At 38.5% G+C, this 17400-nt stretch overlaps 1 protein-coding gene across 1 annotated transcript; it reads left to right on the forward strand.

The window, feature by feature from the left end:
• The first annotated feature begins 799 nt into the window (after positions 1-799).
• On the forward strand, positions 800-17161 carry LOC146472334 (uncharacterized). Its single transcript, XM_085119829.1, has 7 exons — positions 800-990; positions 7438-7522; positions 9789-9873; positions 10594-11174; positions 11797-11992; positions 12431-13200; positions 15558-17161. Exons 1-7 carry the CDS (start codon positions 967-969, stop codon positions 16256-16258), a joined length of 2442 nt encoding a protein of 813 aa, XP_084975955.1. The 5' UTR covers positions 800-966; the 3' UTR covers positions 16259-17161.
• The last annotated feature ends 239 nt before the right edge of the window (positions 17162-17400 follow it).

The raw sequence follows: 17400 nt of genomic DNA on the forward strand, positions 1-17400 counted from the left end.
TATAGGAAATTAAAAATTCACTTTATTAACGCGATTTTACAAACTTCGCGTTAATTTAATGTATCTCAATTGATGTCGATGTAAATTTAATGCACGCTATTTTACAACATTGTTATTTTAAAGCACCTTTATTTCATTACAAAACCTTATAAGTTCATGATTCCTCTATTGGCTCTTCAGAGTCACTATCTTTTGAATTGATAGTGTCTAGTTAGGCTTCAAAACCAAATTTTCGGCTTTTAAAAAAACCTTAGAAACATCCGTGCACTTGTCTTGGAAGGTTTTATTGACGGAAGCCAAAGCGCAGTTTGGCATTCAGAAATGTAAAGTGCGAGTTTGCAGAATTATGAAAATCGCAGTAAATAAAGCAAGATGCTTATCGAAAAATTCGCGTTAATTTAATTCATGTAAACCTAACTTTTGAAAAATTCGCGTTAATTTAGTGTAACTCGTAAATTTTCTTCGCGTTGTCAACGTTCATTGCTAATTTCCTACAATAAGGTATATTCGAAGTGATTAATATTTAATATTTTTAAGCACCATCACTTCAAAATGACGCATTCGGCTTAAACAGACTGGCCGGTCTAGCGGTAGCCAGTTCCGACCGTTTTTGAAAGCACTCTAAACTGTCTAAAGCCCGATATGTCAAGCTCGGTTTGGATAAGTGCCTTGACGCCTAGGAACGAGCCTGATTTAGCTTTTAGGAGACCAAAAATAAATAAAACATGAAACTTGACCGACCGTTGAATTTATTCGTTTTCCGGTTGCATTGCTTTGCTGCGAAACAGACTGAGAAACCACGCGGTTGATCGAGACTTTAGATCGCTTTTATTAATCTGTCACAAGTACTAAGTGTATAATGAATTCATAGCGTAAAAGGTTTTTCAGTAGAATTTATGGGAGAACAAGTTACAGGGACACACGCGGAAACTGACTTCTTCAAAGGCAACGTCATTCCAAGTGGAAATGTTAGGACGTCGCAATTGTTTGGTAAGTAAGCCCCTACTAGAAACCATTACCGGCTGATGATTTGAGGAGAAATAGAACGAAAGTTTAAACAGAATAAGTGCATTTAGACTAATACTATTTATACTTTCTTTCCCTACTGTTGCGTTCAAAGTATGTATATACTAGAAAATGATTTGATACTGTTGCGGTCGATCACCTGTTGCCTTAAAGAGATCTTTCTCACCGATACCGTTGCGATTACGTTTTTTTAACTTTTTGTCGTTTTTAAAGATATACTGCATCGCCTCTCGGCGTACGATGCAGTCAATTTAGGGCAAGATGAAACAAAATTTCACCTCACAAACGGATACGTGACACGAACTCGATAAAATTTCAACATTTGCACTACGACACGCGACTGGTTTACCAGCTACCTTTGACATATGCATAGTTGTCGGCATAGTTAAATACGCAGTTTTCGCGGTATTATTTGCTTCTCTTTTTGACACGGTCAACAATAGGGCCATTTACACGGGAAAAAATCGCGTCTTAAATAAGACGCGAGCTGATCGTATAAACGGCACAAAATAAGCGTTCGTGTCTTATTTTAGACGCGACTAAAATAAGACGCGTCTAACTCTGGAACAGGAGCTTGAGCTGTTCTTATCTTGGTCGCGTCTTAAATAAGACGTGAACTTCTTCGTATAAATGGTACAAATGAGTGAGAAAACAAATAATCTACAATTTTGTAAATCTGTGATCGGAGTTATTTCGATGAGACAAAGTTAGGCATCGCAAATTTGGAATTCCTAGCGTCAGGTAGAGAGTCATTTCAGTTTAACTTGAAGCGAGACCGCGAGGCCGATAAAAACTAGAGTTAACATGGGAACGCTTACTCCTACTATTAATATATCATCGACCCTATAAAGCTCAGAGCTCAGTAAATTTGCTTTTTTAATGTAAAATTCGTGGAGACCTGAGTCCATTCTTGCATTGCAAATCGCTTCTAAATTACTCTTCGGCTTTCACGGTTAAATAAATATACTCATTAACTATGCAGTTTGCTATTCGTGAATGGAAATGAAACTTTCATGGCTTCACAAGCTAAATTCAGTTCGAACAAACATTGGAGATGTCGATCAGAATTATATGGCAATGGAATCAGCCGTTACAGGTAACTTTCTTGTTCGAATTAACGGACTCGTGATAATTGTTGTGTAATCATATGCTTACAGACAGAGGAGTAACTCACCCCATTGCTTCTATTGAACGGAATTTTGTACGTCGAGCGTAACAACAAATTTATTTTTATACCACACTGGAATACAGAGGAAATAAATGTGAACACTACTTGTTCTTGTAAGTAAAGGTTTGGTTATACATAGACAAGTAAAGATAAACATAACATGGTCGCGCATAAATACCAATCTTCTTCCACTGTCCTTAAGAAGTGCATGAATAAGTTCGATTGCTTAGTTTACAAAATGTTGCTAATTAGAGAGTTAACACCATCTCTCAATGTCCAATCGGACTCAATTCAAGCTAAACTATTTACGTGACATTATATATTCAGACATTATGTTAATTTTTTGGTGAACTATTTCTGACATTGACTTCAATTATTTCTATCACTTCGAACTTGATAATGGCGTCATGACGACCCCGAAACGTTGTTCGTTTTTATCGTTTATCTTTACTTGTCTATGTAAAACACTACTTGTGTAAGGTATAATGCCACCTCATAAAAACAAATACCTTATTTAATATAAGAAATTAACGATGCACGTTGACAACGGGAAGAAAATTTATGTTACACTAAATTAACCGCGAATTTCTCAAAAGTTAGGTTTACATGAATTAAATTAACGCGAATTTTTCGATAAGCATCTTGCTTTATTTACTGCGATTTTCATAATTCTGCAAACTCGCACGTTACATTTCTGAATGCCAAACTGCGTTTTGGCTTCCGTCAATAAAACCTTCCAAGACAAGTGCACGGATGTTTCTAAGTTTTTTTTAAAGCCAAAAATTTGGTTTTGAAGCCTAACTAGACCCTATCAATTCAAAAGATAGTGACTCTGAAGAGCCAAGAGGAGTCATGAACTAATAAGGTTTTGTAATGAAATAAAGGTGCTTTAAAATAACAATGTTGTAAAATAGCGTGCATTAAATTTACAGCGAAGGTCAATTAGATACATTAAGTTAACGCGAATTTTGTAAAATCGCGTTAATAAAGTGCATTGTTAATTTCCTATAATAAGGTAAACAAATAAATAAATAAATAATAAATAATACAACCCAGAAAATAACTAATAAGCTAAATAAATATAGCTAGAAGGCATAACAATAAATGTCAGAAAAAGTCGTAACAGGGAGGCACAAATTTGAAAATAAAAATAAAGCACGAAAACTAACATACAACAAAAAAACAAATGAGCAAACAAGGGAACGGTTGAGGGCCAGAAAAGGGCTAGAGGTCAAACAAACCCAACAACGAACGCAGAGCTTACAAACACACGTCCGACCTCATCCAAAATGCACGCATGCATTGATCAATGGAAAGAGTACTAAATGATAGATAAGGGAGCCTATTTTGTTAAATAGAACGGTATAAAAATTATGATCATAATCACTCAAGAATTCTAAGCCTGGGTCGACAGCTTACTCGAGAAAACTTCAATGAAGCGAACAACAATGAACCAAAATTTGGCAGATTGAATGATGTTATCATCCTTGACATTTTTAAGCACAATATAAACCTGTCCTATAGATCACGTGACAAGTCACGTGATCTTTTTCTAGGAAAAGCAAATATTTGACGAGTTGGCGAAAACATCAAATTAAAACACTTTTCTAATGAAGATTAAATACAGTAAAAACCCGCATATAAGAACCTGCATTATTCCAAGTTGGCCTCGGGAGGTTCTTGTATAATTTGTGCTTACTGGGAAATTAGGCTATTAAGGTTCTTAAACAGTTTCTTTTTTTCTTAAGCAAAGAAACTTTTGGTTGCTGGAAGAATGTTGGTAATATCTATTCTTTTTTAATATAAAAATATGCATATAATCATGTCTAAATGACTGCAATCTAAACAAAACAATATTTTAAGTTATTTTATTTCTCCCAATGCTTTTATACTAATGAATCATCAATGTAATAATTAAAGCTAAACTATTTTAGATCACAACAATTTTAATTGGACCCCTGCCTGGCAAGATTACTAACTGGCTCAATTTCATTGCCCGTAAGAGGCTGGTTTATTTGATTTATCAATTTTAAAGGAGAAGTTAAGGTCACTGTAGAAATCACGTATTTTCTTAAACTACCAATAAAAAGTACACATTGAGTTGAGTTACTTACCTTAAGTTCAGCTTATAAAGCTCATCCGATCCGAAAGAAATATTCGTCTCCAAAGTCCAAATTGAGCACCGCCATTTTTGAATAACACTTAGTATCCTGGCAACCTCGTTCCTCTTCCTCCCTTTCTCGAGCTTGTTCTCGAGGGAGGAAGAGAAAGGACCAAATTAAGTCCGGTAACTTATCGGGCCCGATAAGTGTCTTTGGTGATAAATGTTTCTTAAAGTGCCCCTAACCCTCCAATTTGTTTTCTTTTGGTAGATTTCCATATCTTTCAAGAACTCATTTTCGAAAAAAAATTTGAGAAATACTGAATCCTTTTTTTTTACGAGCGCTAGAAGTGAAGGCAGTCTTGTCGATATTTTCACCTATCGTTCGCATTAGTCCCCCACTCGGCCAAATATGGAGCGTGACGTAAGAAAAGGACATCGTGCAAAAATATCCGAAGATTCGCGGTAATGCTTCAATTGTAGACAGAGAAAATGGTTGAAAAATGTGTGGTTTTTGGATGCAGCAACTCTCGAAATGTAGAGAAAGGAATCAGCATGCATAAGATTCCTTCTAAATCCTTCTGGTGTCCTTTTCTTACGTCACAGCTAAGAAAAAGTCAAATATCGGACGCTTCTCATTGGCTCGTTTCTAATGAGCCCACGAGACTAAAATTTGTCCAGCGGGGCTTAAAGCGCGCAAAAATTTAAAAATTTCAGTAACTTTTAGCGCTCGTAAAATAAAAAGGATTCAATATTTCTAAAAAAAATGTTTTCGAAAATGAGTTCTTTACAGATATGGAAATCTACCAAAAGAAAACAAATTGAAGGGTTAGGGGCACTTTAACAGAAGTCAATTTTTGTCAGCTTTGAATACTAAATTTTAAAATCTTATAATTCTATGAACACATTGGCCAAGTATCATGTCTGTAATCACTTTATAATCGGCGAAAAAACGTTTAAAAATATACTTATCCGTCCAGGTAAGTTACCGGGTCTTTCGAGAAACGGGCCCCTGGCCGCTTTTTCGTGACGGAATAAGATGGCGGCTGTACATTTTACTACAATACCTTACGAACCTAACACAGCCAGTAGGCACATAAAAAGCCTTATTTCTGGTAAAATTCGTCCGTGTACTAACACCATTGTGTATGCTAGGTTTGGTTTAAAGTTTTTAGAACTTTTTCGGTGCGTTTTTATGAGCGCTTTTAGGATTTTTGTACGCTTAGAATTATAGGTAAATGTTAATCTCGTACCCAGATTTTCGACATTCCCGAACCGACTAAGATCTGGGTACGAGATTAGGTAAATGTACCAATAGCCATCATTTTTTGTACGGTGGGTTGGCTAGAATCTCAAATGTAGTTAGTCACAAGAGCGCAACCCGTGACCATATATGGACAGAGTTGCAATGCGTTGAATAACAAAGAGAATTAACCAGCCTCTTGGAGTGAGGTTTGGAACTATCTTTTTTGTAGAATTTCATTGAGAAAAATCCGCTGAGTTTGTACGGTTCAGCCCAGGCCCGTAACAGGGGGCTTTAACGCCCCCACCCCCCAGAATTTTTGGAAGTTAACAAAAAAATGTGTCAAAAAATATATAATTAAAATAAATTAATGTGCATCTATCAGTCATGAATTCTGACGTTGCAAATGCCTTTTCGCAATCTTTAATAATCTGTTTACTACCAGTCAGTTTTCTTCGCTAACACTTTGTTTTTATATACAACAGCAACAAACTTGTGAATCGGAAATAAGAACCAAAATGGGTCGAAATCAACCAATCTCAAGCCGTTAAAGCTGTTGAAATAAACCACTTGTTTTCTAAGATGTCCGCTCATTGATAGCAATATAAATGTCCTTTGTTTATAACAATTTAGAGTTCACACGTTGTCGAAAGCCACACAAATATGTGCTTTAAAGAGCCACAGAAAAAGAATTTCTCCTGCTGTCGGATTCTTACTGCCTGTTCCAAATTTAAAAAGAGAACGAACACTTTGTTGTCGTTTGCTTACGTTCTCCTTCAGATATGAAATTAGGAAATTTCACGTGGTAGTTCGCAGAGAAATGTACCAAAAAGGTGTTCGATTTGGAAGCCGGGCGATTCTTATTTCTGGGTGAAAACCGGCTTGGCGCTGGAAGGGTCGAAAACGAATTTTCTACCCTTTTCTCCTTCTTATAACGTGAAATAAATGTCAAAGCAAAACCCATTAGATCTCTCGGCAAATTCGCCATTTTAAGCCGCAGAAACGACAATACACGACAACTCACACACTGAGGAAGTCTCTCACACAATGAGGAAGGTTAACGTTTATTTTGAGCTTTGACATAGACATTACTCTATATAAAGTTTACGATATTAAGACTCTTCAATATTCCGATACATTTCTTTATATTTCAAACATACAAACAGACACGCCGCTTGTGCAGTCTCTCTGTGATTATAGTAGAATATATCTTGTGGACGACAAATATTGAGCGCACCATGACCATATATGGACAGTGTCACGGTTGCAATGCGTTGAATAACAAAGGGAATTAACTAGCGTCTTGGAGTGAGGTTCGGGAATGTCTTCTCTGTCAAGTTTCATTGAGGAAAATCCGCTGAGTTTGTAGAGTTCAAGCACAAGATTCGTGTAAACTCACTAAGCGGAGTGAGCCTTTTGACAGGTGTATGCAATCTCGTACCCAGAGACCTCAGACTGTTTGGCCAGCGGTTGGTCGCCAGGAGAGACTCTGGAGAATTCGAAAAAATTAACTCTTTGATTGGCTGCCACGTAACGGCTTACATTGTTTTACCGCAGGAATCCTGCGGTAATAAAATTCCATTACCCCAGCAATCTCGTATCCAGAGCCCTCTGGCTTTTTGGTCAGCGGGTGATCGCCAGTAGAGACTCTGGGGAACTGGAATTTTATTTAAATTTTTTGATTGGCTGCTCTGTGTTAGCTCCATAATGGCTTCCATTGTTTTACCGCAGAAATCCTGCGGTAATAAAATTCCAGTTCCCCAGAGTCTCTCCAAGCGACCAACCGCTGGCCAAAGAGCCTGAGGACTCTGGGTAGGAGATTGTCTTAGATGTCGAAAGGACTCTTTGTGTTTGCTACGTTTTCACGATATGTTTGTTTTTAATTCTTTGTTTACGCAGGTACTTCTCCTTGCTCTATCACTGGTGTCAATTACTGTGATACTCTTACAGACTCGGTATCTACAGTTTTTGAGAGGTTACGTAGGTAAGACTTTTTATAGACTGCAAGCAGTCCCTTTCTGGATAGTCGAGAGGTCGTGCGAAATGGCCGAGCGCGAAAAGACTGGAGCAAACGAACGGTGCGGGAGGCTTGGGGAGAGGCGGGAAAAGGGGGAAGGAAATTCCCTTCTCTCCCCCAGTCTCTTCTTGTTTATTTCTCCTCGCTCCAGTCTCGCTGCGCTGTGAGCGCACCATCTCGACTGACCAGAAAGGGGCTGCTTGCAGTCTAGACTTTTTACAATTGTCACAGTAAACGCCGCCATCTTGGATTCATTTCCTTTGTTACATTTGTGTTCAATCAGTAAGCCAAGCCGGGGTTTCTTTAGTGCCATATGAATCAGCTTTTATTACTGGAGTTTGTTGGCACTGAATTGTCTGCTGTTTTACTGCTTTTGAACTATTTTTGTGGCTTGTGGCGCCTTTTTAACCTCACCTTTTCTGAACATGATCTTTTATTTATTGTTACATTCTCAGCTATAGCAGCGGAATTTTTTTAGCGGAATTTCTATTAAAACCGTCTCAGTATCCCTGTTGCCAACAAATGCCAAACACGTGATGTTCATCTGTTCTACGCCGTATCATCTTCGGCAAACGTGTGCGACCCCACCGCTTAGCTCCCGTATTGCATGACAGTGTATCAACATAAATATGCAGATAAAGACTTCCGTTACTAAAAGTTTGTAAGGAAATTTATGGAATTGGTAACCAGGATCGGTCTCCAATTTCTTGCCAGCCCATCTACCATGGCAAGGTCTATGGCGACGTAGATCAGAAGGCCTCGAATTAGTTGCGATAGTACATTTGACATGCAGTTACCCTCCCCCCCCCCCCTCCTTCCCCCGTTTTCTCTGACACTTAAATGCACACGGCCTTTTCTCAAACCTTGACAAGAGTTGTCGGACCCTATAAGTATTTTACAAATCCGTTTACTTTCGCCGGTGATAGTTTTACATTCCAACCGGCCCAATACTTTTCTTAACTATTGAAAATACTATTTCTGATTCAATTCTGAATATTGTAAAAATGGTTTTGTGCTTCCATAAACTTGTTTCAGCCTTGCCACGGTTGTTGAGAAAGGTAGAAATCAGTTCTACTTTTGGCGATGATTGCGGCAAGGCAAATGGCCATTGTCTTGCAATGGCCGTTTCACAGTACTAAGAAAATGTTTTGCGCTACTTATATCCCAACGTTTAAGAAACGTGCTTTGGGGCCGTTCCAGAGAAGTTCAGTATAGAGGCATGTTCCTCAACGTAAGACCCGGAAAACTTGTTGTATCAAGTGCTGCCGCAATTGTTACAAAAACCAGAACTCAGCTATCTGTACTTCCGTAAACATTGGAGGAAAACTACAACGAATTTTCCAACCGCTACGTTCCGGTTCTTTGTATCAATAATTACTACACTTCTCCGAACGAGATGTTGGTGCGGTCTTTGGACAAACTGACACCTAGAAATAAGCCAAGTCACTGAGCAATATATGAAATATATATTAGCCCAATTTTCAAAGCGGCCAGTTGTATTGAGATTATTTTCTTGTTACTAACAAAAGGAGGAAGTTTACTGAGCCGAGCAGTTAGGTCGCGGGACTTCCGTTTGTCCCGGTTTAGGCCCGCTTTGCATACGAACTTGATTTTTTCCACGATAATCCCTAGTTCAACACTGGTTCAACTACTCTATTACGTTTTGAAATAGCCGGCTTGTCCGTCTTCTCCCAGTTGGGATTTTAATCGTGTTTTGATCGCAATGAATAATTTGTTTGTGAAGTTTAATGGCTTGGCATCTTGTGTTAGAAACACTAACCGAGGCTTATCATCAACGTCATCATCTTTATTGTAAGTGTGTCTTGATTATTTAAGTAGCAGTAGTGTGAACATCCGGGCCCAGTTGTCAGATTAAGGTAATCCTGGGTTAATGTGAACTTTGATTCGAGTTTAATTACTAATCAATAAAGATTCCTTAAAAATATTTTTGGTCCTCAGTTTAAACTTAGGCTTCTCTTTACCATTAGCTTGAAATTAACTTATAAAAACATTTGTAACGCGCGAGATCAAAACCTCGGTTAACTTTTAATCGGGGATTAGCGCTAATCGGCTTTCGAACAACCGGACCCAGTAAATATAGTATTGTTTTTGCTTTCTATGAACATGACGAATCTCTTGGAATAAAGTTTCCTTTAGTTATCTATTTTAAATTCCAGGTTAGGAATGTTTCTAAATTTTCAGACTTAATTATCTAACTCTACTTGTTTCACAGAACACGTGTGCCCTAAGCTTGGTCTTCAAAATATTTCAGAAGGCGATAACACGTGGTCATCTGCAATAAAATGCAAGCCTCACAGGTAAGAATTTTTGTTAACCTAACTAGGGTGTATTGTCCTTTATTCTATCAACAAAAGCGCTAGTAAGTTCTTTGTGTGTCAGATCAGCGGAGAAAGAAGAAATCTTTCTATGTAGGAGTGACAGCCAAAAGTATTAAAACATGAACTTCATACAGCTTTTAATTGGTTAAATTTTATTGCTTATAATATGTTTATGACCATGAATAGCAAGAAGAACTGGGCAAACGGAGGAACAACTGAACAAACCAGAATCACAAACAAACGATCAAGCGGAAGCACGTGTGAATGTACAACCGAGCGAGCGAACGGATAGCCGAATGACCAAGTTAACGATCAGACAGTCCACCGACCGCTCGCCGGCGAGAACGAACGAACGAGAAACCAACGGGGTCCGTACGAACTGGACCTCTGCCATACCGGTGCAGTAATCTACCAACTAAGCTGTCAAGCCAACTGGGAGATGGTTGGTTTGTAAATTAGCAATAAGTCTATGGAGGATGAATAAATGAATGTGAAACATCTAGAATGCCAGTGATATATGGAAACTATGACAGATTTAAAAGTTACCAGTCGGCTTGATAGTTTAGTTGGGATAGAGGACTACACCGGTATCGCAAAAGTCATGGTTCGAACCCGTTCAAGCCTCAACTTTTTTCAGGCCTCCTCTTCGCAAATGCTTTAGTTGCGTGCTTCTGTTAAATATGTTTCTTCTCTTTTCAGGCCAGACAGATATGGTTGTGCGCAAGGATACAGATATTACGGACGTCCGGGACGTGTTGAAGACCGAAAATGTAAAGAAACTCGCTATCCAGACATCTGCTCATTCGAGGAAACAAAACCGGGATATCATAAACTATTTTGTAATGCTGAGGTTTGTGGCTCTTCAGTGGCTGAAATAGGTTCTGTTGATCCAGACCTGGGAAAAGTAACTGATTGGTTACCTTTGTTAAAGAAAAATTTCACTGTGAATGTGCAAGTGGCTGTAGAGAAAACCAGGAATAATGGATTCGGCTTTCTGTACATTAGATGTGGAAACATCCTTCAATCGCTCATCTTCCCACCAATCTTGAAGAAAGTCAAAGATGGTACCGAGAGAAGCAACATTAACGTAAATGTGATTGTGTTGGACTCTATCGCAAGACCACATTTCTATCGCATTCTTCCAAGATCTGTTGCGGCTCTTCGCAAGATAGCTCAAGACCCGGAAATCAAGGTCACCGCACTGGACTTTGAGCTTTTACAGAGTGTTGGAGAACACACGTTTGACAACATCAGGCCTTTCTTCTCTGGTGTTATCAAAGGTGAGCGTTCTAGGAGGTGCTACTAACGTTAAAATTCGATAACGGGACAATATCATACCTTGAGTTGGTACAATCCATAAAGAAATAAGTGAGGTAATATGGCATGTAATCAAACGCAACTTGACAATGTGGCATGATTTGGTGTCACTTGTGGCAACACTAATGAAATTATATCTATAGAAGACCAGTGGGTAACGTCAAAGGACATAACACGGTCGTGCACAAACATGACATGACATGATATAAAGCATCAACGGCAGCTACCAAGCAACTGATATGCCATAGTATTAGTTTCATGATGTATGACATTGAACAATTTCCTGAGCTTTCTTGGCATGACAATGCAAAAACGGTCTAAAACTTCAATGGCGCGACAGGTAACTAAACTCATAAAAACAGGGAAATGACACGAGTCGATCTTACAATTTCAAGTAATGTACTTGACATGACATGGTTTTGGCAGGGCATTGCAGAAACAATCGCTCCCGGAGCAGGATGCGACAGAAATGAGAAGGACATGGCGATTGATAACACAGGGATATAATGCCATTTCCAAGGTATCTCATCATTTGATATTCTCAAACATGTGTTTGACATGACTTTTTGATTTTTTTTTTTTCAGATGATGATGAAATCAGTGACACACCAAAGACCGCAAAGGCTCCTTTAGGAGTAGATGTGTTGTTTGGGACCTTCAAGAAATGGGGCTACCAGACCCTCTTCCAAGAAGACCTATGTTGGTATGACAACTGGGGCATTGGATTAACGGACCTTCACATAAGGGCAAGCCCTGTTGAGGACGAACAGTTTAAAGCAAGGTACATCTGCAAGATTAATTGATTATTTAATTGAACTTTTTGAATAAATTAAGATGTGCCCAAAACACTCAGTTTGTTCAAAAGCACGTTGAATCGGTTGTTGGAGATGTTAGGATTTAGGTTGAATAACTTGAGTATTCGTTGTAGAGATTACTAAGATAAAGAAAAGGAGGCCCTCAACCCAACGGAAGAAACTTTATAATAGTAAGTTTTGTACCTCTTGGTATACACAAGTGTCAGCGATATCTTTTTGTTAAAAACACAATTAGTGATTGTAGTCCTTTAATCTAAGCAAACTATACTCGACGTGGTGGAGAGTATTATACCAACACCCGTCAATCTTTGTGGAGATTGTCACCCATCACGTAGGCTGTCCCTAGTCGGCTTCACAGGTGATAGTAAAAGTTTTTTTGCACTTATTCTTGCATTTTACTTCAGGTGGACCGAATTTCAGAGCGAACTACGCACGAAACACATCGATGACCTTGGTCTGTCACATTTTGGCTGCATGGTGTTGACTAGCAAATATAAAATGACAAATCACTACGAGACCCCACATCAGGTGTGCTTAAATGGAGAGTTCTACAGTCAATACTTCTTAGATTACCTAAGTAAAGTGTACACTTCCTTACGAGCCAACAAGACAGCGAAATCGTTACTTTCATACATGCATTTCAATACTGGGCATGAATATACTGGTGTGCGAATGATCAACATGGACGCCATGTTGGCGAAGTTTGTAATGGAAATGGCTCAGAGTCCCGACACTTTTACTTTGATATATTCTGACCACGGTAACAGAAATACAAAATACAGTTACACTGAAGAAGGGAGAAGAGAGACGTTTGATCCAATATTGTTCATGCTAATTCCTGATGGCGTGGCTGAAAAACTTGGCCAGCAGAGAATGGCCGCCCTAGTTGAAAACCAAAAGCGTCTTTTTACCTTATTGGAAGTACATAAAGCGCTCATGTCCTTGAATGACCCTCAAAAGATAAACCCCCAGAATTTTACGGAGGCCGGTATATTTGCGGTTTTACCAGAAAGTCGCACATGCGAAGACGTGAGACTGTTGCCGCTAACCAAGTGTAAATGTGAAGGATTTGATGACTACAATCAGGCTGAGGATAACTCGGAGAATCACAAATGGCTGGCGGAATTTGCGCTTGGAACCTTAAACGATGCTATACAAACACAACACATGGGAGGTAAGATCTCGTGAATTGTCTTAATCCAACCTCTCACTTTTGATTCTATGGAAGAAATACATTTATTATGAGTGATTGAAGAGAAGCTGGAGGGCACTAATTTTATGAGCAAAGTTCAGTTTTGTCGACATTTTCCACTGTGAATTTTTTCTTTTCTATTTTCACAAAGTTAGGCCTCTTTCAACTGAATAGTTTTTGTGTGGAACGAATAATTATTTGGTTTTATCAACACAGTGGCAAAATGAATCGATTACGAATGCTCCACTTTAATCGCCAAATTCACACCTGTCACCAGAATATCTTTTTTTTTTTGTTGAAAAAGTATGTGACGGAGGAAGTTCGAAGGAACCTTTCCTGAAAGCGACAACCTTATCTATTTTGATTTGGGCTTATCCACGCGAAATGAGAACAAGCAATGGGAATTTTAAAAATGCCGCCATTTTGCCGAGTAAGATTGCTCACGCGTGACGAGCATGCGCACTCATTTTGCCGCTGTGTCGGTTTTATCACAAAAAAAAGCCGAGCATGCGCACTCATGTTGCCACTGTTTTGTGCCTGTGTAGCACAAAGTGGCACAATGAATAGAGTTCTAAAGTGATGACGTCACAAAAACTAAATTTATGACATTATGGGATTTGTTAGCTTATTCAGAAAGAGCATGATGAAAAATGCCCTACTTGCCAAAAAACAGCATCTTATTGCAATTTGGGAGCGAGATATTAGCTCTGTTATGCCCTGGTGATTCCATACAAATCCTTCCAATTTTGTCTCATTTCCAAACATTAAGAAATGAGACAAAATTAGAAGGATTTGTATGGAGTCATCACGGCATAACAGAGATTATTTTTCGGTTGGCTTGGTTTCCTTTGTTCTTTTCGGTTGAATATATTCAATAGCTTCTGTCAGTTACTAACTGTCTGAAAAGCTGGGTGCGGCTTTGGTTGTAAAAGGGGAGATCGGGGCTGAAAACAATAGCTGATGACAACGGAAAATAATGGATTACAGCATATGGAGGGGAAATAAGTCGAGGAGATTATGACGAGGCGGGGGGGGGGGGATTTATATTCCCCCCCGTCCTCGTCATATACCGCTCGACTTATTCCCCTTCTTTAGTATTCTCAAAAATTTCAACGAGTTCTTAATCGTTTATTATTAAAGAAAAAATTAACAACATAACATTTTACTACTGCTACTACTACTACTACTACTACTACTACTACTACTACTACTACTACTACTACTACTTCTACTACTACTACTACTACTACTACTACTACTACTACTACTACTACTACTACTACTACTACTACTAATTCAATAAAAGGCGCAACAACAAACTCAAACTGATCTTCTTGTCGACTACTAGTTGGAAGGGAGGTTCTTTCATCCTACCCACTTATTCTATACTCGTACTGCCCCACTGGTAGCTTTCTTTACATTTACGGTCACTTATCCTTTCAGAAAAAAGAAAGAAGAAAGAAGTAAGAAGTTTTCGGTTAAAAAGACTTCATCTTCACGATCGCTCATCGTTGTTTCCAAAGAACGATAGCCGACTGCTCACTGTTTCCAAAATTTAAAGTGCCCCTGGGACGAAAATTTCATTTTCCATCTTTTTGCATTTTCGTGTAGAATATGACCTTCTTACTCATGTTGCCAAATTTCAATCCTTTACGGCGATTGGAAGTATTTGTTTTTTTTAGCTTTTTATTCGAGATTTCACGGCCGCCATTACTTGGCCTTGTTCCGGAAATTAAGGCTCAAATTAAAGGAAGTGACGTCATTGGCTCAACACAAAAAATCCCACATGGCTAATTTTCATATGGATTCTACTTCATAAACTGTATTCTGGTGTTATTTAGTTCGCAACAGTTACAGCGTGTTCACGCGTTCGGGTGAAAAGAGTTCTGTCAGTTTTGCTTATGTATGATGACTGGCAGCCGGGACAACTAAATTTGTACACGACGTGCGATTTGCTTAAAAGTGGCACTTTGTCTTTGTTGTTGGTGTAGAAACACAGTTTTGTGGTTTTCTCGTTATCAATAACCCTTACTAATATCTCGCTCCCAAATTGCAATAAGATGCTGATTTTTGGCAAGTAGGCGTTTTTCATCATGCTCTTTCCGAACATACTAACAAATCCCATAATTTCAAAAATGCAAATATTTGTGACGACACACTTTAGAACTCTATGCGTATGCTGGGATATTTTGGTGAGGGAGACGGGGGGGGGAGGAGGGGGGTTTGGGTGGGGGTATGTACGTGCCTGTGCTAATCGTACGTGAAAACCGCCAGTGACATATTTTTTGTTATTTTATTACCACCCATTGCTGAAGATGTTCTATTTTATCATTTTTAAGGTATTGGTAAAAACATCTCCTCAGCTCAAAGATATGGCTATGGAAACTGTCAACGTTTAGTCGGGAAGTCGTTTACCAACATCTTGGAGCGTTCCCAAGGAGGCTACATCAAGACGACCATGGACCTACACGTGGTCCCTCCAAGCGGATATAAGGAAGATGAAGTTTTTAAAGTCTCTCTTCAACATTATGATAAACCAGAAGGCAATGTTCGGTTGACAAGTTATACACGTCAATCTAGATATAGCAAGTTTGAGTCATGCGCAGACAAATCAGTTGATGCCAGGCTATGCGCATGCGCAAAAGGACAAACTGCTGAAGCTGAAAAGAGAGATGACACGGCTCAAAATAGTGTTCCACGTAAAATGTTTGGGGCAGACACTGTTTCCAAAGACCTCGACTCTGGCTGCCTCCTATTTCTGAAAAGGAGTTATGGGTCAACTGCGTTAGCTGTAGAAGTGACAAATGTGTGTGAAAATCGCACCTACAAGTTTAAAATGGACGGCGGGGGAAAAGATATACTATATTCTAAAAAACTTCCCATTGATGTGGAATTATCACCCAAAACATTTTACTTTTTAACATCTACTATGAAACACGACCCTGAATCCACTGCTGAATTACATTTTACAGCAAGTATTCAAGTGAAGAACGGCACTTCATTACATTTTGTAAATTTAGGGGAACGCGATGTTTTATGACGGAGGATTGCGAGTTTCAGGGAATTTTAACTACTTAAATCGCATCTATGCAAATTTAAAATGGACGGTGGGGAACAAGAAATGCTTTTTCCTAAAAAAAACCTCCTATTGGTGTGGAATTTTTACCCAAAACATTTTACTTTCTAACATCCTCTATACAAGTGAAGAACCGCCATTCAGTAGATTTTGTAAATTTGGGCGAGTGCAAGCTTTTATAAAGGAGTATTGCGAACATATTTATATCGTAATGAACGTAGTATTGGAAGTCAAACGAGCTGAGTAAGTTGCGGTTTATTGCGACCTCAATTTAGTTTAAGTGTAGTTTAATGCATTCGCCATAACAATTAGAATAATACAGTGGAGAGAGATAATAACAAAGTTCAACATATCAAATAACAGCAAATAAACCAAACGTAAATTGGGGAGTGGCAGGAGATAGGAACAGGACTTTCGTCCCAGTTGCAACCTAACTCGCTCAAGGCAAGATAATCGAAAATAACAAACAGTAGATGGGTATTCGGGAACATACTTTACAATAGACAATAAAAAACAATTACAATAGGCCATTTTCATGATTGCGTCATTTGACTACAACTACCAGAATTCATTTTGTTTTCCTTTTCAAATTCAAATTTTGTAATCCCAGAGGAGAGCTAAAAACAATAGCTCTAATTAGCATGAGAAAACAAAAAACTGAAGGATTCTGGTAGTTGTAGTCAAATGACGCCATAGTGAAAATGTCCTATTATCGAAACGGAAGACTGAAAGTTTGTCGCTTAAACAGTAAAATTGGAGAAGTCTAGTTTTATACATAGCTAACGAATTATTTAGGTTGATTTAATCTCCAATGAAAAAGAGTTCAATAGTTCGGAAGACCTACTAAAATATAATTTTCTATTGTAATACTGATTGTGTCCACTGATGAATTAAGATATAATTATTGGGGTCATAAAAAGCCATTTTCATGATGGCGTCATTTGACTACAACTACCAGAATTCATTTCGTTTTCCTTTTCAAATTCAAATTTTGTAATCCCAGTGGAGTGCAAAGAACAATAGCTCTAATTAGCATGAGAAAACAAAAAAATGCAGGATTCTGGTAGTTGTAGTCAAATGACGCTGTAGTGAAAATGTCCTATTCC

Source organism: Pavona decussata, unplaced genomic scaffold, assembly GCF_977016875.1.
Source record: "Pavona decussata unplaced genomic scaffold, jaPavDecu1.1 SCAFFOLD_100, whole genome shotgun sequence".
In the NCBI taxonomy this organism is placed as follows: Eukaryota; Metazoa; Cnidaria; class Anthozoa; order Scleractinia; family Agariciidae; genus Pavona; species Pavona decussata.

Excerpts from the sequence above, each read along its gene's own strand:
- LOC146472334 (XM_085119829.1), top strand. The coding sequence starts at position 967 with ATGTTAGGACGTCGCAATTGTTTG. Across the intron at positions 991-7,437 it reads TAGGACGTCGCAATTGTTTG|GTACTTCTCCTTGCTCTATC; the intron begins GTAAGTAAGCCC and ends TTGTTTACGCAG. Across the intron at positions 7,523-9,788 it reads GTTTTTGAGAGGTTACGTAG|AACACGTGTGCCCTAAGCTT; the intron begins GTAAGACTTTTT and ends CTTGTTTCACAG.